We start from the raw sequence: 23,799 nt of genomic DNA on the forward strand, positions 1-23,799 counted from the left end.
GGATTGGTAACGTCAGTCTGATATCCGATGAGTGATTTATGTCAGTATCGGCACCCGAAACCGATATTGGATAGGACCCATTTGAACTACAAGTCCCATGATGCCCCGGCCTTCACTCACCAACACACCAGTGGCTCCATTGGCCAGGGGGCCGTAGGTGATGTAAGAGTGGCCAGTGATCCAGCCAATGTCTGCCGTGCACCAGTAGACGTCATTGGGCTGGTAGTCAAAGACCAGTTTGAAGGTGGTGGCGGTATATAGCATGTAGCCGCTGATGGTATGGAGAACGCCCTGAAGATGAAGAAGGGACACAGATGGTTGAGAAGCCATAGTTATTTAGAAGGAGAATAGGTAAAGGGGTGTGAGAATGTGTTTGTTTGTTTGTGTGCATGAGAGTAAATCAACAAGTGTTTGTGTGTGAGACAAAGATGCTACAAATATTGCCAAAGACTACAAATACCACAATTCTCCACTCCCTCACTGCCATCATCCACTCATCACCATCTTGACTTTTTTCTGTTTGGAGAACCATGGAAATGTGTGTGTCTGCAGTTTGTTTGCACAAGTATGTGTGTGTGTGGCACTGACTGTAAATTTGCCAGGCACACACGTGTGTGTGTGTGTGAGTGGATATACTAAACCTTAGGTTTGCCTGTGGAGCCACTGGTGTAGAGGATGAAAAGGGGGTCCTCCGAGTCACACCACTCTGGGTCACACTCATCCGACACCCCACGTATCAGGGTGTGCCAACACAGGTCCACCTCTGAGTTCCAAGGGACCTGGTATGGGATACACAGAAACACACACAGACACACACATGTAATGTAGAAACAGACACACATAGACAAGAAACAGATACAGTAATGAACAGAAAGACAAACAGAGCAAGACGGCACACATATATACATATGAGCATGTGTACAAGCAAACAAATGTGTGGTTGTGTGTGTGAACAGACGAATTTTACACACACCCAACACAGATGAGAAGAAAACAGAACAGACGCCAACAAAATCAACAAAAGAACCCAAGTAATACACGTTATACATAATAATCAATAACAAATAGCCATGTATATAAATATACAGGACAGTATTATCATATTGTAGTACTAAAAAATGCATTCAGATGCAGCCAAACAAACAGCTCTATGGCACACAAGTGAGAGAGAGTTAGTTTGACAGACATGCGTCTCAGACTAGCCAGAGAAAACCAAGGTAGACCGGGTGAACCGCAGATCAGACATCACATTCTGAGTGAGAGAGTGGGTCACTAGAGATTGTAAATAGGGTTGCACGATATATCGCTTCAGCATCGTCATCACGATGTCCGCGTGCACCATAATCACATCGCAAGAAGTAAGGCAAATTAACTCAAACACCTCATGATACAACTTTTTGCTGCTTCATACAAAAGGAAAACTCGCATGGTTCCCATTTTGCATGATTAATCTACAAGAGAAGTCTGTCCGACATAATTTACTCCGACTTCACTCCGTTTGGACAAATGACACACTGACGTGTTCGTCTGCTTCTCGGCACAGTAATATTTGCAGGCACCGTGGTTAAGCCACGGATCGGGCGGGCCGAGTCATAAAGGTAAACATTCTGAGTAATAGTGGATGGGTGAAATGATATCTCATTAATGAGGAAAATATTACAGTCCCTAAAAGGTGGACATATTTTAAGCTTCGTTTTTCATCAGGCATAAATTAACAGACTAGACTCCATCTGTCCATCCATTATCCAAACCGCTTATCCTGCTCAGGGTCACGGGGATGCTGGAGCCTATCCCAGCAGTCATTGGGCCGCAAGCACGGGGACACCCTGACAGGCCGCCAGGCCATTACAGGGCTCGCTCACACACACACACACACACACACACACACACACACACACACACACACACACACACATTCACACCTAGGGACTCTCATTGCGCAAATTACGGTGTCCATTTGTCTTAAGCAATAATGGAGTCACAAAAAAAAAAAGGACAGAAAAGTCCCATGTGGGAGCAATTTAGTGAAATACTTAACCATGATCAGTCAAGCAATGGGTGTCATATGATGCAACAGCTGCAAAGTGCTGTTATGATAGCCACACAAGTAGCACGTCAAAGATGGTGTGATATGTTACCATATCATCATGCTTAAATATAGCCCTCTGAGAAATAATGGTAATGGGTGTGGGTCTCTAAATCGGAGAAAATAATTCGTTCGGGTGGATGACTTGTGGATTCGGATGACATCAGAGCCGATCCGTGCATGACTATTCTCAGCCATCACTCCACGTTGCTGTCCGGCCCCATCTCTTCCTCTTCCCATACGAATGGTGAAAAAAGGCACCACTCACTTTTCACAATTTCCCAACATCTCGACTACAAAATCACCCCATCATTTGAAAATGATTTAATTCTTTCCAAATATAGCTATTCAAGTCATCTGGTGAAAATTCCTGCATTTTTTTTCCTATCGCAATATATATTGCAGGAAAAATAGAATATCGCAATGTGAGTTTTTTCCAACATCATGCAGCCCTAATTGTAAGGGACAGTCACAAACATCCCCGCTGGCAGTGAGATATCCCAGGCAAGCCGATTAGACTTGAGGTCAGTTGAATATTTAAAGATATGACTGAGAGAAACAACATCTGAGTAATAACATGGATGCCTGAGAACGCTGAAAGAGAGACAGATTGGTAGGAGGATATAGACATGTAGAAAACTAGAGATATACAGGTTGATGTGGGCAGAGAACAAGCGGGGGGAAACGAGAGAGAGAGAGCGAGAGACCTAAAATACATCATTCCTCCAATTACTCTGGGTATTTTAGTCTGTCTGGAGGGCTGAATAGGTCAGTTTTGAATTTTTGGGCAAGTCTAATTAATCCCTCCTGATGTGCCAGTCTAAATCAATCAATCAATAACTCAATCCATTAATCAATTGAGTCAATCCTTAAAGCAAAACGATTTTCACTAGTAAATCAACCCAGATCTGACTTCCACTTTGAATAATTCACACAGGAACACATTTCCCATAATGCTGTTCTAGGAGTTTAAGGGTCAAACTGTACCAAAAATGGCTGATAAATTGCAGCTTGAGGATGTTGTAGCGATCGTGTGGTACTGTAGAGCGCGGCTTTCTTGTTTATAGCCAAAACGACTTATCCCATTTAAAACATTTTCAAATTATTCGACCTAATTTTGTAGCCAAGGGTACAAGGGTTAAATTATTCGATTTTTAAGTAATTTTTGTTTGATTTGCACCATTTTGCATCCCAGGTGAATTAAGCAGGCATGCACTGGGAGAGTGACAAAATGGCAGTAGATGGAAGCAGAGACGATACGAGAACTGCTAACCTGCTGGGCAGGAGGACGTAAAGGATGTCTTTATTAATATGTAAATGGTGCATTGAGAAGAATATTCTAGCCCTCTGATATGACTGTCATCCCTGAACATTTCTTTTCACCACATGTATTAGACGTGCATTTTACAACGAGACACACAGAGAAAGAGAGAGAGTGACAACCAAAAAGATTCAATTAGTAGAAAAACGCACAACATGAAATGTGTTTCACAGCAGCGTACATGTGTCCTCGGGGACAAATGCAAGTGAAAAACAAACGCTCCCAAAGAGCCTTAACTCCATCCGGATATAGCGGTGAGAGAAGAGAGTGATGGCCAACAAAAAGTAAGTCATGTTAAAAGATGCTCAAAAACACTCAGGAGTGACAGGAGTTAATGAAATGTCCACCCTCGAAACAGAATTCACGTTATTCCAATGCTTAGACAGACAGTCCTATTCGACATTTGTGAACATGGGAACATGTCTAGAACATCTGGAGATTTCGGGGTATTTATTAGAGGCTTTCAGGCTAAGAATTATAGATTCAGGCCAAGAGAGGTATAAGTTAAATTACCAAACAGGGTTTATTAATTACTCAATCAATCAATTAATTAGGTTATAAGAAATAAAGCTTTTGGAAAGTCTGTCAAATTCCATAATCTGGACCACTTCTTATCTTTTCATCTTCAAACATGTTTTATTTTCCTCTGGCAATAGTAGAAGTGTTTTTGCTGTGGTTTCCCACCACCGCGAAGCAACACCAACCCTTCTAGATTTGTTTTTTTTGGGGGGGTCCCCCCCCCTTTTTCTCCCCAGTTGTACCCGTCCAATTACCCAACTCTTTCCGAGTCGTCCCGATCGCTGCTCCACCTCCTCTGCCAATCTGGGGAGGGCAGCAGACTACCACATGCCTCCGCTTTTTTTCACCTGACAGTGAGGAGTTTCGACAGGCGGACGTAGCACGTGGGAGGATCCCGCTATTCCCCCCCATTCCCCCCCAAAACAGGCACCCCGACCGACCAGAGGGGGCGCTAGTGCAGCGACCAGAACACATACCCACATCTGGCTTCCCACCTGCAGACATGGCCAATTGCGTCAGTAAGGTCGCCTGACCAAGCCGGAGGTAACACAGGGATTCGAACCAGCAGTCTCCGTGTTGGTAGGCAATGGAATAGACCGCTATGCTACCCAGACGCCCCTATCAACCCTTCTAGATGAGCTACATTTTGTCAAAGTGCAAACGGGTGTGACGCTACATAAAAGTGGTCATAACCAGGTAAGATTACCATGGATATGTTACGGCGTCCACAACATCGGTTAGTTTCTCACTCAGTGTCAATGAAGCAGCTTCACATATCGTGTCTGGGTGACATCACGGGATGTCTTTTGTTGACATTTCTGGATTTAGTAGAGTCTACTTTCACCATGTTCACAGATCTAAAGTGAACTGTCATGGAGGGAGCATAGGAATAACCGATTTCCACTGTAGGGTAAAAACAAATCTGCAAAAGGTGCCCCCCCCCCCAAAAAAAAAGGATGAGTAAACTATTTTTGCCAGTGGATTTTAGAAAACATAATATGGGGTTTTATGAAAAGATTTCAAGAATGTCTGAGTTGTCACACTCAGCAAAATTAAAATATCCTCAAATATTACAATTCCAGGAAAAAAATAATAAAGATTAAGTTTGTTTTCAGCCTTGAGTGACGACGTGCAAATTCTGCTTCAGGTCATGAGTTTTCCCTTAAAACAAAAAAAAAAGAAAAAAAAAGAAAATAATATGGCGGGTTTAATGAGAAGGAGAGTTTGAAAATACCTGGGGGACAGGGCGGGTTTTCTTTACTCTCCCTGTCTGTTTCTCCTGCTGGAGGGAAGGAAGGGGTGAGGAAGGAAGGAGTTAATGAAGGAGAATGGTTACCAAAACAAAAAAAATTAACCCAGACAGAAATGAGTGGGGTCCATGATATCCTCTCCAACCATGAATGACACAGACAAAGCTGCTCTTTTTTTTCTTTTTTTTTTTGTGGCTTTATTGGCCTTTCCAGAGTTTTTCCATCTATGGCCTGTTGACCTATACAGGATAAGGTTTCTTTTTCCTAGATATAGATACTGGATCAGCTTGAAGCATTTACTGTCAACATTAACGTTCCTGGCATGTAGTTTAAGCCCATCCATCCATCCATCCATCCATCCATCCATCCATCCATCCATTATCCAAGCCGCTTATCCCAATTGGGGTTGCAGGATGCTGGAGCCTATCCCAGCAGTCATTGGGCGGCAGGCAGGGAGACACCCTGGACAGGCCACCAAACCATCAAAGGGCCAACACACAAACACACATTCACACCTAGGGACAGCTTAGTATGGCCGATTCACCTGACCTACATGTCTTTGGACTGTGGGAAGAAACTGGAGCACCCAGAGGAAACCCACGCGGACACGAGGAGAACATCCAATTCCCCACAGAGGACAACCTGGGATTACCCCCATGGTTGGACATCCCCGGGGTTTGAACCCAGGACCTTTTTGCTGTGAGGTGACCGCGCAAACCACTGTGCCATCGTGCCGCCTAGTTTAAGCCCTTGTCTGTCATACCTGCAGCTCAGGGGAGAGGTTTGTGTTGCCTGTGGCTCTACCTGAGCCAAGTCGGATCTGGCATGGTTAAGTCTAGCATGGTTAGAGTGAAAGATTTCATTGGAAATTTATGAATTTACTTAGTACACAAATGTTTTAGGATGACTAATAACATCTCTCATTTGCAACATTAATTTGCTAATGAAGAATTTTTTTAGATGTTGGACAAATCAATCTATGATTCTACCTGTAAATCAAACCTGGCTGTTTGGGTAGAGAAGATCAAGAACCCATGAAAAAGACTTCTACATCTGCAGAAGGGGGTTTTATTTATTAGATATCAAACCTAACTTCCTCTGGCCGGCCATCGTGACCTGTCTGGTACAGTCTGGCACTTAACATTTTCCATTTGTCCTGTAGATCATAACAGGTGCCAAGTGTATTCTAGTCTTTATACACAATCTGGTCTGCTCTGGTATAGTTTTTTGAGTTTTGTTTTTTCAAAATTATTTCTCCTGTCATTAGGACAGGATTATTTCTACAATTTAGGGCAGATTTTATTCTACTCTCTACACTATCTTGTCTGGCCTAAACTTTTTTGTTTTGTTTGTTTTTATCAAATCTTTATGTAAAAAAAAGAAGTAACTAAGTAAAGTCTAGTCTTACACATTACCGAGTCTGGACTGGTTTGGTCTAATTTGGGTTGACGTTTTCAGTTTATGGATTACCTGCAGATCGGGGCAGGGCCGTTTAGCTGGGGGAGACTGGGAGCCCAGAGGAGACTCCTCTCCCTCTTTAGACAGGTGCTTCAACATGATACACCTCTGTACAGGGAAATCCCTAGAGAGAGAGAGAGAGAGAGAGAGAGAGAGAGAGAGAGAGAGAGAGAGAGAGAGAGAGAGAGAGAGAGAGAGAGAGAAAGAAAGCAAGAAAAAGTCAGAGAGAGGGCAAGAAAGAAAAAGTGAGACAGACAAGGGGGGGGGGCAGGGAGGTATTGAGAGAGCCCTTCATAAACTGTTGCTCTGGCCATTGCCTTAATCATTAACATATAAGTTTACACTAGTGTTCAACCAAGGCACACCTACAAAAAACAGTCTGATACAATTTATGACATCTGTTTTTCTCAAGACCACATTTACCTTTTTTCCAGGAAGTATACTAATTACTGGAGAGTGCAAATCAGTTCCTGCGTATGGCAGTAAGCATTTGAACCATGTTGTAATCTCGTGTATGTATTAAGTTTGCAAAAACGTTTTTAAGCAGATTTACTTAAAAATATTTCATATTTATGACTTGAATATTTACCCCCAATTCTAATGTAGTAAAGCTATAGCAGCGTGCCATGGCACCAACAAGGTTGGACAAATACATGCAAATTGAGCTAAAATTCAAGCAATAGCCCTACTCATACCTGTAGTATTTAAGAAAAACATGCCTTACAGTTACTGTTAATTTGACACCTGACCTCAAGCCTTCCAGATCCAAACATGTGTGTTTCTGTGCCTCATGTGCACAGACGGCTTCAGCAAATCATCCATGCAGATGTAGCAGCAATACGCAATGTTTAATTGAACACTGGATGTAAAAAGCAACAATATATATATAGATCTCAATACTTAATTTTTCAACGACGAGGCTCCAACTCTACTTCAGCCCAATCTACGTATATACTAGAGCAGACACTAGAACCCAGCTGTCATCTTCCACTACTTGTTGGTCCCACCAGGCTCAAGTCAGCTAGTATCCCTTGAGATGAGACACAGTGGCACAACGGTCTTCCTGAAGCGCTTATAAAAGAATACTGTAGTCTGCATGCTAACACACTACTTAACCAAATTTAGTTCTTTCAGGATTACTCATTAATGGCTTTCTGCTCTTCTAGCAGCTGCAATGGGGTGCACCGAGTGTGTATTTATACGCAAGCATGTCCAGTGAATTTCGGCAGTACATTATATGTGCAGCCTGCTTGTTCTGGCAAATCTATAGTGCTTTCTTTGCATGAATGTGTGTGTGTGTGTGTGTGTGTGTGTGTGTGTGTGTGTGTGTGTGTGTTGATAATAATAATGGATTACATTTATATAGTGCTTTATCCAGACACCCAAAGTGCTTCACATTGAAGGGGAGAAACTCACCTCAACCACCACCAATGTGTAGCACCCACCTGCGTGATGCATGGCAGCCATTTTGCACCACAACGCTCACCACACATCAGCTTGAGGTGGAGAGGGAGGAATCATTGAGGGAATTACACGGGGGGATGATTAGGTGGTCAGATGGAGAGAGCCAGGTTGGGAATTTCGCCAGATTAACAGGGGACCCCCTTCTCTTTGCGATAAGTGCTATGGGATCTTTAATGACCACAGTGAGTCAGCACCTTGGTTTTAACGTCTCAGCCGAAGGACGGCATCTCCTACAGAACAGTGTCCCCATCACTGCACTGGGGCATTGGGATTTGATATTTGCTGTTTCTATTAGGACCAGATGGAAGACTGCCCCCTACTGGCCCACCTACACCATTTCCAGCAGCAACTCAATTTTCCCAGGTCTACCATTGAAGTATTAGCTAAGCCCATACCTGTTTAGCTTCCATCATTCAGCAGAGCCAGGGTATGGCTCTGTGTGTGTGTGTGTGTGTGTGTGTGTGTGTGTGTGTGTGTGTGTGTGTGTGTGTGTGTGTGTGTAACTTGGTCGACTCTACGAGTGTGTGTGTGTGTGGGGGGGGCTTACTTGTCTTTGCATTTCTGCAGTGCCTCGTCAGCTATCAGCTTCAAGTTGATCAGCTTATTTCCTCTGTAGAAACCATCTGGGGGGGATAGACAGACAGACAGAAAGAGAGAAAGAGATAGATAGAGAGTTGGGGGGCAGGAGGTAGAGAAAGAAGAAGAAACAGAGAATCGCATAATGGCTATGAGCTTCATACACAGATAGGTTGTGACAATAGTGATAGGAATTAAAACTTATTCTGCTGCTGGGCTCAGTATATGTCACTTAACTGTACAAATAATTTAGAGCCAACCAAGCTGCAAATACACAGCTCCTGGGTCAAGACTTGCTATTAGCCCCGTCTGTTTTATAGGCAGTATAAATAGACTTCAAGTAAAACTGAATGCGATCCGGCTGAGCTTTTTTAGCTCAGTTTGACTGTTTACCCACCAATAAATCACTTTACAAGGCAATAAAATGCCTGGTTATCACTCACAGAATAAGAAGCACAGGAAAAGAAGCTCATTTGGACTGAGTTTACAGGGCCTCCACCGCAGTGTGTGTGTGTGTGTGTGTGTGTGTGTGTGTGTACTGGTGTTTTTGTGCACTGGATTAGCGCTTCTGTGCAAGTGTGTAAATATACATACTGTAAATGGACAAAAGAGCAAGTTAGTATGTGTGTGTGCGCACACATAGGATTGGTCAGGTAGGACTTGCCAGTCTTATTATCCAAGGAAATAAGTTACAGAGTATATCCCCAGTAACTCTAATCCACATGACCAGACTTTAATCACTGCTGATTACTTAGTGGCTCATCTTAGCCACCAGCTCAGCTACCCCGGCAGCTAGGCTAGGATACTGGGGGTGTTTGGGTGGAATGGCGTCATGAGAGACTGCCCCATAAACACCATCAAAGGTTATGTCTTGGATCAACCACCATCAATACCCATGTACTGTATCCAGCCCAAGTGTCTCAAAGTAGGACATTAAAAAGACAGCATGTGTGTGAAAATATTAAAATACAAAGCCTCTGCAAAATCCATGCAGTTACCAGTCCAGGTGTGACAGTTATTATAAGACAATACCACAGCAGATGGAATTCTGGATCAATTAAACCAAAAGTGAGATGAAACACCATCTCACACACTCTCTTATGTTTGGATAGCAGAGGGAAAATGGTCCGCTACAGCAGTGACTGAGACTGCTGTGCTGTACAGCATCTACACCTGTTCAAACTCACCTGCTGTGATGAGCAGCGAGCACTGGGAGTCCAGAATCCTCTCACACAGAGAGTCAGCAGAGAAACCTGCAAACTGGAAACATCAACGCACCCAATCAGACTAATACTTTAACACAGTATAACACTTTATCACAGTAACAGAAGGGAAAAAAACAACATGAACAAATAAATTATTAAAGGGGAAAACATTACATAAGAACCATGTGGGAGTCACATGAGATGAACGAATATAAAATATTAATGTCTTAATGTATGCTCAATAATCCAGGTAAGAAAATCAATGATTCAACTTTCTTTGATAAAATTTGAATATTTTTCAAATACTGGGCTGATCCAAACTCAGGTTCAAGGAGTATGAGAATAGGGATGTTATAATGTGGGTGTCCAAATTGTTCTGGATACACAACTTATGATTTTTTATTTTGGAATAATGATTTTGTTTTCAACTATTGATGCTGTTGTTCATTTGCAGTATATCTGATTTCCAAAAACAAAAGATCAACAATATAAAGATACCTTGGTAGGGCTACACAGCTAAAGACTATGACCCATAATGTCAGGTTCCACAAGTGTAATCATTTAATACTGGCATATACAGCAGACAATAATATAATGTTTCAATTCATTCACAGAGTGTTTCACTTGGAAACATTAATGATATTACTATGAAATGGGTGTTGTCAAACCACATTGTAAAATCATGGATGAAAATGCTAATGTATCCAAATTATTTCTCAAGATATTGTGATCAAGCTTTATTAATCACATTTATGAGCATCTAGTGTGAGAACAGTTTTGGCCTCAGTTAAAAGGACAGCCCTAGAGATAGTAGATTTTTACAAGATGAGCCTCAAAACAACCTGCAAAACCAGAGTTCTCAGAAACAGTATTTTGACTGAATGCAAAAAGATCAATTCAATTTTTTCTACCATCTCTGACATCACTGACATAGCGTGAAATGTATCTCGTCACTATGGACCATACAACCCTTATGCAGACACAAGCCAACAGGACTAGCACCAAGTCTACAAATATGACCCTGCTAAAGTAAAACTACCATTTCAATGTGAATATAGAAATGTACTGAGTTTCGGATGAATTTAAGGACAAGTAAACCCAAGGCAAAAATAGCATTAGGAAGATAATTATGATATAAACTAACAATTAATGATTAAAAGTAGAGCTCTTACAAATCAGTCTGAGTCAGTTTTTAAGGAGAATTTACAATTTCATGGGCACTGCCATTGAAACTATTGACCAATCTGAGAAATCCCCCAGATCGCTTGTGTAATAGGCCTGACGTTACAGAGGGTTTTCTCAGCATTAATCCTATGCGACCACACGCATCGCTCATCCAGTAGAGTGCATAGCATCTCCTAGTGGCATTAGAACTGCAATACAAACCCGTTGACAACTTTCTCATAAAAACATGCTTGAAGCTTTTCATACAGGCTCTCAATATTACATGCTAAAAACTCTTGCATATATCTATGGCACCATATTTCACGGACTACAAATCGCACCGGAGTATAAGTCGCACTCAGCAAAAACGCATTGTTGCAATGCATTGTATTTTAGAAGATGTGTTGTTGGCTGCAGTTGTTTGTTTTTCTGGGGTTGTTTTATTTTGTTTCATTTTCCTGTGTCTTTTAACGCACTGATCAGCGTTGTATTCTGTACAATGACAATAAGGGCTTTCTATTCTATTCTATTCTATTCTATGTCAACAAAGCTTTTCCTGGTGACGAAGTCACCTGGTCGAATGTCTCTACAGCAAAGTGCGACACAATTCTTGGTAGTATCTTGTTTAATATGTGCAGGAAGAAGTTTTTATGAAGTTTAAGAACTTTATCTTCAAAGGAGAGCTTACTTTCACCGGGAAGAACAGAGCCGGTATGTCGCCTCAACCCAGAGGTGCCAGATTTGTGCCCATCCATCCATTATCCAAACCGCTTATTCTGCTCTCAAGGTTGCAGGGATGCTGGAGCCTATCCCAGCAGTCAACTGGGCGGCAGGCAGAGAGACACCCTGGACGGGCCACCAGTCCATCACAGGGCCGACACACACACATTCACACCTAGGGACAACCTAGCACGGCCGACCCACCCACCCACACCACATGTCCCCAGACTGCGGGAGGAAACCGGAACATCCGGAGAAAACTCACGCAGATACGGACAGAACATGCAAACTCCACACAGAGGACGACCCCCAAGGTTGGACTACCCTGGGGCTCAAACCCAGGACTTTAGATTTGTGCCCATTGTAGATAAATATATTTGTCACAAGTCCAGTTCATTTCCATCTTTGTCAGTAACAACTGAGAAATGTTTCCAAATGTCATGACTTGCCTTGCTTTTCTTTTGTATTGTAATGACCTGCTTTGATCTTCTTTTCAACTTCATTTGTTGGCTCTGTCCTTCTGGTTAGTGCTAGCTAAGTCCCGAGACCTGCAGTTTATTTTTTCTACTGTCTGCAGCAAAGTTAAAACCGCCCGCTTCCGCGAAATTTCTCAATGCAGTCCTCTAGTACAGTATTTTCAATGGTCACAAGATTAAACAGTGCCATCTAGTGGCCTTTCTTGAAATGCAGCGTATTTGTCCTACAAAATTACATTACATAAATCGCTTTGGAATATAAGTTGCAGGACCAGCCAGACAAGAAAAAAATAAGTCGCAGGACCAGCTAGACAAGTAAAAAAAACAGCAACTTACAGTCCAGGAAATACGGTACATTTTCTATCCTGTTAGTTGATGTTTATAACATTTAACTCACCACGATGGAGTGTACAGCCCCGATGCGGACACAGGCCAGCATGGCTACAACCAGTTCAACCACCATGGGCATGTAAATGGACACCCGGTCACCCTTCTTCACTCCTGAACACAAGGGGATGGACAGACAGGTTAGAGCAAGAGAGCGAAAGAGAGAACTTCCACTTTCACCTTCTTGTAAGCCAACTTGCCTTTTACAACAGAACATGACACACTGCAAAAGTGGACAAACTTGCCACAGCTTGTATTTTACCCGTGTCTGGCTCATGGCAGGTTTATGGCCCAGTTTGTTGCTCTCATGCTAACCCACATCACAGCCCCTCTCTCAGCAGCGACAGCCATGAGACTTGCCTACCTTGGGATTTGAGGACGTTGGCAAACTGACAGACCCTTTGGAGAAGCTCTCTGTAGGTCACCGTCAGCTCATCCCCCGGCTCATTACCCTCCCTGGAATAAAACAACAAAGTGCTTAGTCACAAACAAACAACATAGGCTCCTCACATCAACAGCCATACCTTCTTTCACAACACTAAATAAAGCAAAATACTCATTAACAAATCAGTACCCTCTTCTGAGAACATCTCATCATCTCATGACATCCTTGGAATAAACAACCAACAAACAAAATGCCTATTAACAAACATTATTCACAGTCAAGCATCTTAGCTTGAAACCCACAATATGTTTTTGAAACGCCAGTGTCTATGCATGACTCACATACCACCACAGGCTTTTCTTTCAACCTAGAAACCACATTTATACACCAGCTGTCGAAAGACCACCACTTTGACCACAATATCACAACAAAACAGAAGTTGAGGGGACACACGATGCAGGCCTCCGCACAAACCATGACCTAGCACTGACTTTTTTTTAATTCTGTTATTATGGCCTAGTTGTGAAACTCTTTCTGCATTCTAAACTTTCCCGTTTTCACAACAGGAAAATTGAATCTGGCTGTTTAAGGAACTATGCGCTTGCAAAAGCATCATTCAGCGTCATGTACTTGGAAACACGTAGTTCTGTGCGTAAGCGTCAGACTCTGAGGACGAGTAATAATGTCTGCGGAGTGGACACAGGGGTAAATTGGATGTGACACTGGTGCCTTTGTAGATTAATAACTACAGCCTCAGTGTAAACGGTTTGCCATCCAGCCTGTCTCGGAGTATCAACCCCGACAGACAGAGAAGCATGACTGACAACAGGCCAGAGATAAGGACGAGAGCAAGAGCGAGAGACAGCCAGAGAGAAGTGTATGAGTGAGAGAGCTTGAGGAGTCAAGGCGAGCTCTGGAAGGGGAAACATGACTGTGAAGTAGGAGATTAAGAAACTAAGAACAAGAGGGAGAGGCGATGAGTAAGAAAGAACTCTGAAAAAATATAAAAACAGATGGAGGATTAAGAAAGAGGGATTGAGAACAAGTACAAGCACACGAGAAGAGTAAAAAATGGCAATTCTATGTCTAAAATTTTGCATTTCATGAAAATATGAATAAATAATATATGCACTTATGAACAGATTATGTTCTCGAAGCTCCAATACGTCGTCACTGCCAATTCCCAAGTTTTATTGCATCCAGGCTGTTATCTAGTCTTCCATATAAGCCAAGGCAGGATTTCCAAATGCGAGGAGGGTAATTCTCCTGCTAACTTTCCATCTACATTGATGTACAGAGAGCACAGGGAGAAATTCAGGACGAAACAAAGGACTATAGATTATGTAACAGTCAGGTGATCCCAGCTTTAGATAAGATGGTACACAGAGGCACACACTTCTGCCAAGCCTTTACAACGCACAGGAATTACTACTGAGTGAGCCCAGACACAGATGTAGGTCAGAAACAGGGAATAACTAGTGCATGCAACAAGACAGAAAGTTTTTATTGTTTTAAATTGACAAAATTGTTACATTTCTTTAAATTTTTCTGCACAACTTTGACAGTAATAAGACGGCAAAATTTGGTGATTTCAACAGTTTTCAAGTTTATTTATATTGCACTAAATCTGAGTTATGGTCTCAGATGGTTCTCTTTCAATATAGTATGCGGTGAGGATTTTATTTCTTCAACTGACTACATTACCAATCAGTATCGATACAGAAAATGGACAAAATCCATCGGCAACATTTTCCTTTAAGGTCTTAGCCTGATGGCAATATGGTAAGACTAGCCAACATTCTCTTACCGTCTTAACTTGGTTTGCCTCCCCCAGTAGGGTGTGTGTGTGTGTGTGTGTGTGTGTGTGTGTGTGTGTGTGTGTGTGTGTGTGTGTGTGTGGTTGTATATTGGCAAAGGGAGGGGAGGTTGCATAGCTGAAAGGTCTCTATGACTTGCTTGGCAGTGGCAGCCAGTGAGTTGCATTAATCGGATAACAGTTCAACTATGATAAAAGTTCTGACCTTGATAATAGTTTCTGAAAAAACAAAACTAGTCCATCTGTTCTAAAGTACATATTTAGCAGAACGACCTTTTCGGTGAAACTCTATTCATTGGATTATGAGAATTATATTTTCGCTGCCCTACACACCCTCACCAACACAGCGGGTTTAGGTTCAGGAATGGCAGATGGGCAGCATTTGCTGTTGAGGTCTACTGGTGAGGGTGGGAAGGCCAATGGTATTGGAGCCAATGCAGTTGCATCTTGCAAAAGGGCACTTCAGCAGGGCAGATCCACAATGGCACAAAGGATTGTTTGCACACGCTCTTGTTAAAGCTGTCATGTTTGAATAGACTGAAAACCTGTGTTTTTCTTCTTGAGGTAGGCCATTCGGCGATCTCGGCTGACGAAGTGTTTGGTTGGAGGGGACTCTAGCATGCAAACAGCCACCGAATGTCCAGTAGTAAATGTAGACATGGGCACAAACAGGCCATGCATCGTGCGGTGGCCAAAGGCTTGCGATGTAAGCTGTGGGTTTGAATCCCAATCATTCTTTCCTTTCTTCCATCCTTCACCCCCTCCCTGTCTTTCTCTCCCTTCCGCTACTTCACTCTCTCTCTCTCTCCTATATCTCCTTGCCCTCCCACTTCTCATGTTCCACCCCGGGCTGTTTCTACATATTACATTGATAAACAGAAACGCTCTAACATTTACAGAGATGTCCGTCTGTAATACAGTGACCTACTTTGTGTGCCCAAGGTTGCACCAAGCGCTGAATAATCTGTGCTCTGATAACAACACAACTTCAAGTGTTAACGTTCCCATAATGACACACAAGTACAGTTGCACCACACACCCATGCCAAAACACATACACAGACAGGCGTACGCGTCACATACACACAGATCAAGAGATTCACAAGCTTGCACACATACATCATTCATGAAAACGACACACACACACACACACACACACACACACACACACACACACACACACACACACACACACACACACACACACACACACACACACACACACACACACACACACACACACACACACACACACTCTCAAAGTAAAGGTCACCAGACCAAGTTTCTCTGCCTAGCTCTCCTATTTGGAAATGCTATGTGACAATGGCATGCGCACACACACACATACACACTTTCATAATCATGATAGAAACCCTGAGGACCAACAGATGACAAAATAATACACAAAGAAATATCACTTCCTATTAGAAATAGTTTCTCTATGCTCAGAAGTAACACAACTCATCTTTTATGGAAGAACATGAAAGCCCTCTACTACCCCTTCCCCCCTTTCAGAGCAACTGGAGAGGAGGATATTATGTAAAGTCTTGGACTTTAAAAGCAATGGGAAGGTTTCAGGTCAAAACTAAGAACAATCTGAGGCTGCTTTTCCATTAACACAAGAACTTGAAATAAAATATAAGCAACGTCTCAGAGGCGCTCAAATTAGGCTTAAGCATCAAAACCATCGCCGCCCATCATGTATTATTATATAGACTAAAACTTCACTCATCTCTTTATAGTATAGAGACTTTGGGGAGACCATGTTGCATCTTGAATCTTCTTCCACATTGTCCAATGAGGCAATAATTTAAGCCTTCAAATAAAACCATGATATAGCTCCTTTTCAAAAATGAGAAGCTCACAGTAGAATCAGATATGTGTTAATACATTACAATAAAAACTAGGAGCGTGCACTCAGTAGAGCGCAGATCTCCACCAGGTGTATCCCCCCCTTCTGGAAAAACTAGCTGAGGAGTTAGCACTCAACTGTGGTATAAAACGGGTTTTTCAAAGGTTTTGAAACACCACATCCACAAGAGGTCCTAAAGTCATAAGTGTGCACAAACATTATTAGGCTGACAGGCCCTGCAGTGTGTGAGATTAGCAGCAGCCAGTTACACACACATGGACAGAAAAACCAGTGTTGATCCTGCCGTTATAAGACTTTTGCACAGTGCCCAAGTCGATTGAACAGTAAATAAGGAGTTTTTTTTTAATATGCAGCACTCAAGCTAAAAAAATCTACCTAATGAAACGTTTTACCTGTCAGTCTGTGGATGTGCAGCCTCCTATGCAGACCCTCGCACAAATGCAACCAAGTCTATATGAACTTGCACTTTCAAAAAAGAAAAGGTTCTCTACGTGACCAATTTGGTCTGATCCTAACCCTGTCTTTATTTTCATAATATAATAAAAGGTGGGTAAACTGTTTATGCTCCTGCAACTCATATCTACAGTTGACTCAGATCGGGCAGCGACAAGAATATGCCACACTTGCTGTTTTGACTGCAACCTAGAGGAAGTTGTTCATTTTGGATTATCAAAATTCTTTTAATAACTTTTGATCGTGTTGCTGCCTAATCCGAGTCAACCATTGATGCGAGTCGCGCATAAATTCAATTGATTGGACACGATTTGGAAAGGCACACACCTGTCTATATAAGGTCCCACTGTTGACAGTGCATGTCAGAGCAGAAACCAAGCCATGAAGTCAAAGGAATTGTCTGTGGACCTCCGAGACAGGACTGTACCGAGGCACAGATCTGGGGAAGGGTACAAAAAAATTTCTACAGCTTTGAAGGTCCCGAAGAGCACAGTGGTCTCCATCATCCGTAAATGGAAGAAGTTTGGATCCACCAGGACTCTTCCTAGAGCTGGCCGCCCAGCCAAACTGAGCAATCGGGGGAGAAGGGCCTTGGTCAGGCAGGTGACCAAGAACCCGATGGTCACTCTGACAGAGCTCCAGCGTTCCTCTGTGGAGATGGGAGAACCTTCCAGAAGGACAACCATCTCTGCAGCACTCCACCAATCAGGCCTTTATGGTAGAGTGGCCGGACGGAAGCCTCTGCTCAGTAAAAGGCACATGACAGCCCGCTTGGAGTTTGCCAGAAAGCACCTAAAGGACTCTCAGACCATGAGAAACAAGATTCTCTGGTCTGATGAAACCAAGATTGAACTCTTTGGCCTGAATGCCAAATGTCACGTCTGGAGGAAACCAGGCACCTCTCATCACCTTGCTAATACCATCCCTACAGTGAAGCATGGTGGTGGCAGCATCGTGCTGTGGGGATGTTTTTCAGTGGCAGGAACTGGGAGACTAGTCAGGATTGAGGGAAAGATGAATGGAGCAAAGTACAGAGCAAAGTACAGAGAGATCCTTGATGAAAACCTGCTCCAGAGCGCTCAGGACCTCAGACTGGGGCGAAGGTTTACCTTTCAACACGACAATGACCCTAAGCACACAGCCAAGACAATGAAGGAATGGCTTTGGGACAAGTCTGTGAATGTCCTTGAGTGGCCCAGCCAGAGCCCAGACTTGAACCCCATTGAACATCTCTGGAAAGACCTGAAAATAGCTGTGCAGCGACGCTCCCCATCTAACCTTACAGAGCTCGAGAGGATCTGCAGAGAAGAATGGGAGAAATACCCCAAATATAGGTGTGCCAAGCTTGTAGCTTCATACCCAAGAAGACTTGAGGCTGTAATTGCTGCCAAGGGTGCCTCAACCAAGTACTGAGTAAAAGGTGTGAATACTTATGTACATGCAATATTTCAGTTTTTTATTTTTAATAAATTTGCAAAAATTTCTACAAAACCTTTTTCACTTTGTCATTATGGGGTATTGTATGTAGATTGATGAGAAAAAAAAGAATTTAATCCATTTTGGAATAAGGCTGTAACATAACAAAATGTGGGGAAAGTGAAGGGGTGTGAATACTTTCTGGATGCTCTGTAGGTCCAGTAGTTTGTGAAATTAGCCACAGAAAGACACACACACACACACACACACACACACACACACACACACACACACACACACACACACACACACACACACACACACACACACACAACCTTAACACATAATCCCCTCCAGGCTATCGGCATGGCAAGGATCTTGATAGAAAACCATGTTTTCTCTCAATTTAAAATGACCTTATTTTGAGCTTCTGCAAAATGTTTTCCTTGCTACATTCATGTCATTTTTTTTTCTTCATCTATGGGAGCGCTGTGCACCAGGACTTCCTGCTCTCCGGAGTGTATGTTTAAAGATGTTTGGAATGTATGGCATTAATTGCAAAAAAGTTATTCCAAATCATCCATCCACCCATTTTCCAAGCCACTTATCCGAATTAGGGTCACAGGATGCTGGAGCCTATCCCAGCAGTCATTGGGCGGAAGGCGGGGAGACACCCTGGACAGGTCGCCATTCCATCACAGGGCAGACACAATCACACCTAGAGACAATTTAGTAAGTCCGATTCACCTTACCTGCATGTCTTTAGACTGTGGGAGGAAACCGGAGCACCCGCAGTTAACTCACGCAGACACGGGGAGAACATGCAAACTCCACACAGAGGACGACCCTGGACAACCCCCAAGGTTGGACGGTGCTCGAACCCAGGACCCTCCTGCTGTGAGGCGACCATGCTAATCACTGGGTCACTGCGCCGCCCATTACTGAAGCAGTGAGTCATTTTTACTGCGTTAAATGCCTTTTCTCGCTGAGAAAAGCACGATTTAATCAAAAACGCTATAGTTTAAAAAGTACCTATTCCACGTCTGCAAACACAGAAGAGCTTAGAAGTGGTGAAAAAACACATTGAACAGGTGCGAAACCTTAAACTTTAGGCTCCTCTATTCCAAATCAAATCTTTTGTTTCCTTCAACTAAAAAAATATTGTGAATAAACAAAATAAATTAGGATGTGTGTGATTGTGCAGTGAGCGTCCTATTTCTGAAAACATGATAAATTCCTGTTTTTTTAAGCCTTCAGTGATTGCCCCATTGCATTGTGTTGCAGCCTGTTGCAACGAGTCAGTGTGTTAAGATTCTCAATATTGAAGCAATCAGTAAAGTTTTTGTCTGTACAATTCAAAATGATACCCTACAATATTTAAACCAAGTCTGGCTTCAAAAAAAGTATCAAGGGTTTGTATTAAGATCCAGAGAGTGTAATTCCGTAAAAGTTTTAACATGTCAACTCAAGTCCTAGAAACATTTACAGAAATGTTTCTGAACAACGATAATCCTAGCCATAGCCGTCAGACTGCTGCATCAATCTTGTATTCATGACTTGTTCATGGCAGGCATTTGTCAAAAGCCAAAGATTTGTTTGCAAACCGGCAAAAATAAGTGGATATGTAAAAATGTCTGGAAAATGGACTAACCCAGAAATAAGAGTTACTTTCAGTCTGCCCTGAGGATGAAATCATAAAGCAGCTGTGTGGTACAGTTAACAGATGCTACTGTCAATGATAGAATAAAAGACAGTGCACTTGAGGACAGGATGTGAAGGACGCTTCAAAGAAAAGAAAGGAAAATAGGGCATCCGGGTAGTGTAGCGGTCTATTCCGTTGCCTACCAACATGGGGATCGGCGGTTTGAATCCCCGAGTTAGCTCCGGCTTGGTTGGGCGTCCCTACAGCTGGATGTGGGTATGTGTCCTGGTCGCTGCACTAGCACCTCCTCTGGCCAGTTGGGGCACCTGTTCGGGGGGGGGGGGGCAGCGTGATCCTCCCATGCACTACGTCCCCCTAGCGAAACTTCTCATTGTCAGGTGAAAAGAAGCGGCTGGTGACTCCCCATGTGTCCGAGAAGGCATGTGGTCATCTGCAGCCCTCCCCGGATCGGCAGAGGGGGTGGAACAACGACTGAGATGGCTCGGAAGAGTGGGGTGATTGGACAGGTACAATTGGGGAGAAAAAGGTGGGGGGGGGATCAACAAAAAAAAAAGATTGCTGTATCAATCTTATACTCACAAGTTGTTCACGGCAGGCATTTGTCAAAAGCCAAAGATTTGTTTGCAAACTGGCAATAAGTGGATATCTAAATGGACTGACCCAGAAATAAGAGTTTCCTTCAGTCTGCCCTGATGATGAAATCATAAAGCAGCTGTGTGGTACAGTTAAGAGATGCTAGTCAATGAGAGAATATAAGACAGTGAACTGGAGGACAGGATGTGAAGGGCGCTTCAAAGAAAGAAAGGAAAATAAAACAGAGGACAGATGAAAAGGGAGGATGATTGCGATAAAAGGGGGGTTGGAATCATGGCCTGTGTGTGAGAGAGAGAGAGAAAGTAAACGAGAGAGAGAGAGCAAGAGATGCAGATGAGGTAGAAAAAGAAATGAGAGAATGAGTGGGAAAAGGGAGAGAGAGAGCTAGATGGAAAGAGACAGAAGAGAGGGACAAAGGCCTGAGGATGACTGTAGGTCCATTCATGGGTTCTCTAGCAGCATTCCCTCCTATTGTTCCACACAGGCAACCCCCATCATGACATGGAACACCACCAAGACACCAACCAGAGACACAGAGGCAGTCTGACCACTTCACAGGCCTCCTTCTAAAACACACACACACACCCCATTTGAACATAAGCTCTTTCACAACTTTTCTTGGCTGAGGAAATGCTGACACAAACCCAACACATGCGGTCTTAATTTTGTTTTCAAACTTGTGAGGACATTATATTAATTTGCATGAAAGGAAAGAGCTTGACAACTTTTTTTTTTTTACACAAGCATAAACAGTCTCTGATACACACTGGGAAACAAAGACGACACACAAACGCAAACATACACACGCATGCATACACGATCAAAAATCCAAACGCTCGTTTTCTTTCTCTCCCTCTGGGTTTGTTGTTTTTTAACTCTGGAGGCAGTCATGTAAACAAACCCCTTTATCTAATCATTTTTCTAAATTAGTGTAAGGTTAACATCTAGACACCTACATTTTGGTTCAAACGAGTATATTATTAGAGGGACAGCTCAGGCTGGACGGTTTGGACACAAAGCAAGAGAGGCAAGATTGAGATGGCTTGGACATGTGTGGAGGAGAGATGCTGGGTATATTGAGAGAAGGATGCTGAATATGGAGCTGCCAGGGAACAGGGAAAGAGGACGGCCAAAGAGAAGGTTTATGGATGTGGTGAGGGGGGTCATGCAGGTGGCTGGTGTGACAGAGGAAGATGCAGAGGACAGGAAGAGATGGAAATGGATGATCCGCTGTGGTGACCCCTAACGGGAGCAGCCAAAAGTAGTAGTAGTAGTAGATTGCAGCATATATATGTCTTAATAATATTTTTTTCAGCATTTCGCAACTTCATGTGAAAGGACATGAGACATAGTAAACAGGATATTGTCTCAACCATACAAACATAAAACAGCTCTAACGTGTTAGCTGAGTAGCAGCTACTTCTCGACTGGCTAGCAAATAGGAACGCTCATGTTGTGGTATTTTGTAAAGAATGAAAAAAAAAAAAAAAACAAAGACAGATGGAGAAAATTAAGACACGCTTGTTTCAGAACGGCCACCGCAGCAGTCAGGCAGTTACAATGACAGGATGTATCGGCAGAGTTGCTAATTCATGACTACCCCAGTGAGTATAGAGAAATCATAATTTCAAACCACGTAATCCCTTTAATCAAAACAACGCCTTTAACAGATCACTTCCAGTAATTGGTTTAAGCCACGTGGGAGACAGGGTGGTTTGCATACAAACGGACTCTCTCATACAAACAGACCTACCAATAGAAAGCCACTTTGTCGCCTAGTTTCTTCTCGTGGACGTTTCGGTCCAAGAGGTTGTAGCAGATGTTGGTGGAGGCTCCCTCCATGCACTTGATGAAGATCTCTCCTTTGGTCACGTCAAAATTGAAGTCCAGGAAACGACCCGTGTGCTTGGTCTTCCAGAAGAAGTCTTTGGCAATGTCACCCCAAAACTCTGGGGAACAGGTGGGGAGAAGGTGGTGAGAAAAAGATATGATACAATTATCGTATACATATATTATAGGGATGTCGAAGTGCTTATGATAGTTTTTTTTTCCTTCCGTTTTCTCCACAATTGCATTTGGCCAATTACCCCACTCTTCTGAGCCATCCCGGTTGCTGCTCCACCCCCTCTGCCGATCCAGGGAGGGCTGCAGACTACCACATGTCTCCTCCGATACATGTGGAATCACCAGCCGCTTCTTTTCACCTGACAGTGAGGAGTTTCGCCAGGGAGACATAGCGTGTGGGAGGATCACGTTATTCCCCTCAGTTCCCCCACCCCCACCCCCAAACAGGCGCCCCGACCGACCAGAGGAGGCACTAGTGCAGTGACCATACCCACATCTGACTTCCCACCCACAGACATGCCCAATTATGTCTGTAGGGACGCCTGACCAAGCCAGAGGTAACATGGGGATTCGAACTGACGATCCCCATATTGGTAGGTAATGGAATAAACCGATACGCTACCCGATGTGCTTATGACAGTTTAAGGAGATAATTTAGGGAGTTTCATAGGCAAAACTGTAGTCACGTTGGATAGCATGTCATTACCATAGAGACAACAGAACTGCTTAACAAACCAAAAATGTTACATGTTAAGTGACAGTTCCCTTTCTGTTCAATGACTGTTATCAAACTTTTCCAGCCACCAAGGATAAATACAGTGGTTCTTTACCGAGACAGCTTAAGCTGATTTGTCAATAGGGTATTGAATCTCGAACCACCCAGGCTTAGTCATAAGTATTAAATAAATAAATGCAACTGCATGACACTCATGGCACAAAAAGATCAATTTAATAAATCACTTTTTATATGGACTCATTTTTTGTTAAATTTCTTGTTATCCATTCCATACTTACTCTGGGTGGATAATGTGACTTCATGAAATCTAAAGTGTGAAAGGCATTTGTATTTTTTCCCCTGGGCGCTGCAGCTGCCCATTGCTCCTTTACAACAGGATGGGTTAAATGCAGT

General features: G+C 43.0%; 1 protein-coding gene across 2 annotated transcripts in view; it reads right to left on the reverse strand.

Moving 5' to 3' along the window:
- The window catches only part of acss2 (acyl-CoA synthetase short chain family member 2), a 49,548-nt gene that overhangs the window by 23,188 nt on the left and 2,561 nt on the right, over positions 1 to 23,799 (reverse strand). The window contains exons 2-10 of one of the 2 annotated variants that reach the window (XM_056300104.1): positions 22,579 to 22,774; positions 12,991 to 13,082; positions 12,637 to 12,740; positions 9,862 to 9,934; positions 8,646 to 8,721; positions 6,647 to 6,758; positions 5,161 to 5,208; positions 642 to 779; positions 121 to 291 (exon numbers count right to left, since the gene is read on the reverse strand). In XM_056300104.1, coding sequence (XP_056156079.1) covers positions 121 to 291; positions 642 to 779; positions 5,161 to 5,208; positions 6,647 to 6,758; positions 8,646 to 8,721; positions 9,862 to 9,934; positions 12,637 to 12,740; positions 12,991 to 13,082; positions 22,579 to 22,774 — 1,010 coding nt within the window. The remainder of the gene's footprint in view (positions 1 to 120; positions 292 to 641; positions 780 to 5,160; positions 5,209 to 6,646; positions 6,759 to 8,645; positions 8,722 to 9,861; positions 9,935 to 12,636; positions 12,741 to 12,990; positions 13,083 to 22,578; positions 22,775 to 23,799) is intronic. The other variant, XM_056300113.1, reaches the window with a different exon arrangement.

The sequence above is a fragment of the Lampris incognitus genome, chromosome 2 (genome assembly GCF_029633865.1).
Source record: "Lampris incognitus isolate fLamInc1 chromosome 2, fLamInc1.hap2, whole genome shotgun sequence".
NCBI lineage: Eukaryota > Metazoa > Chordata > Actinopteri > Lampriformes > Lampridae > Lampris > Lampris incognitus.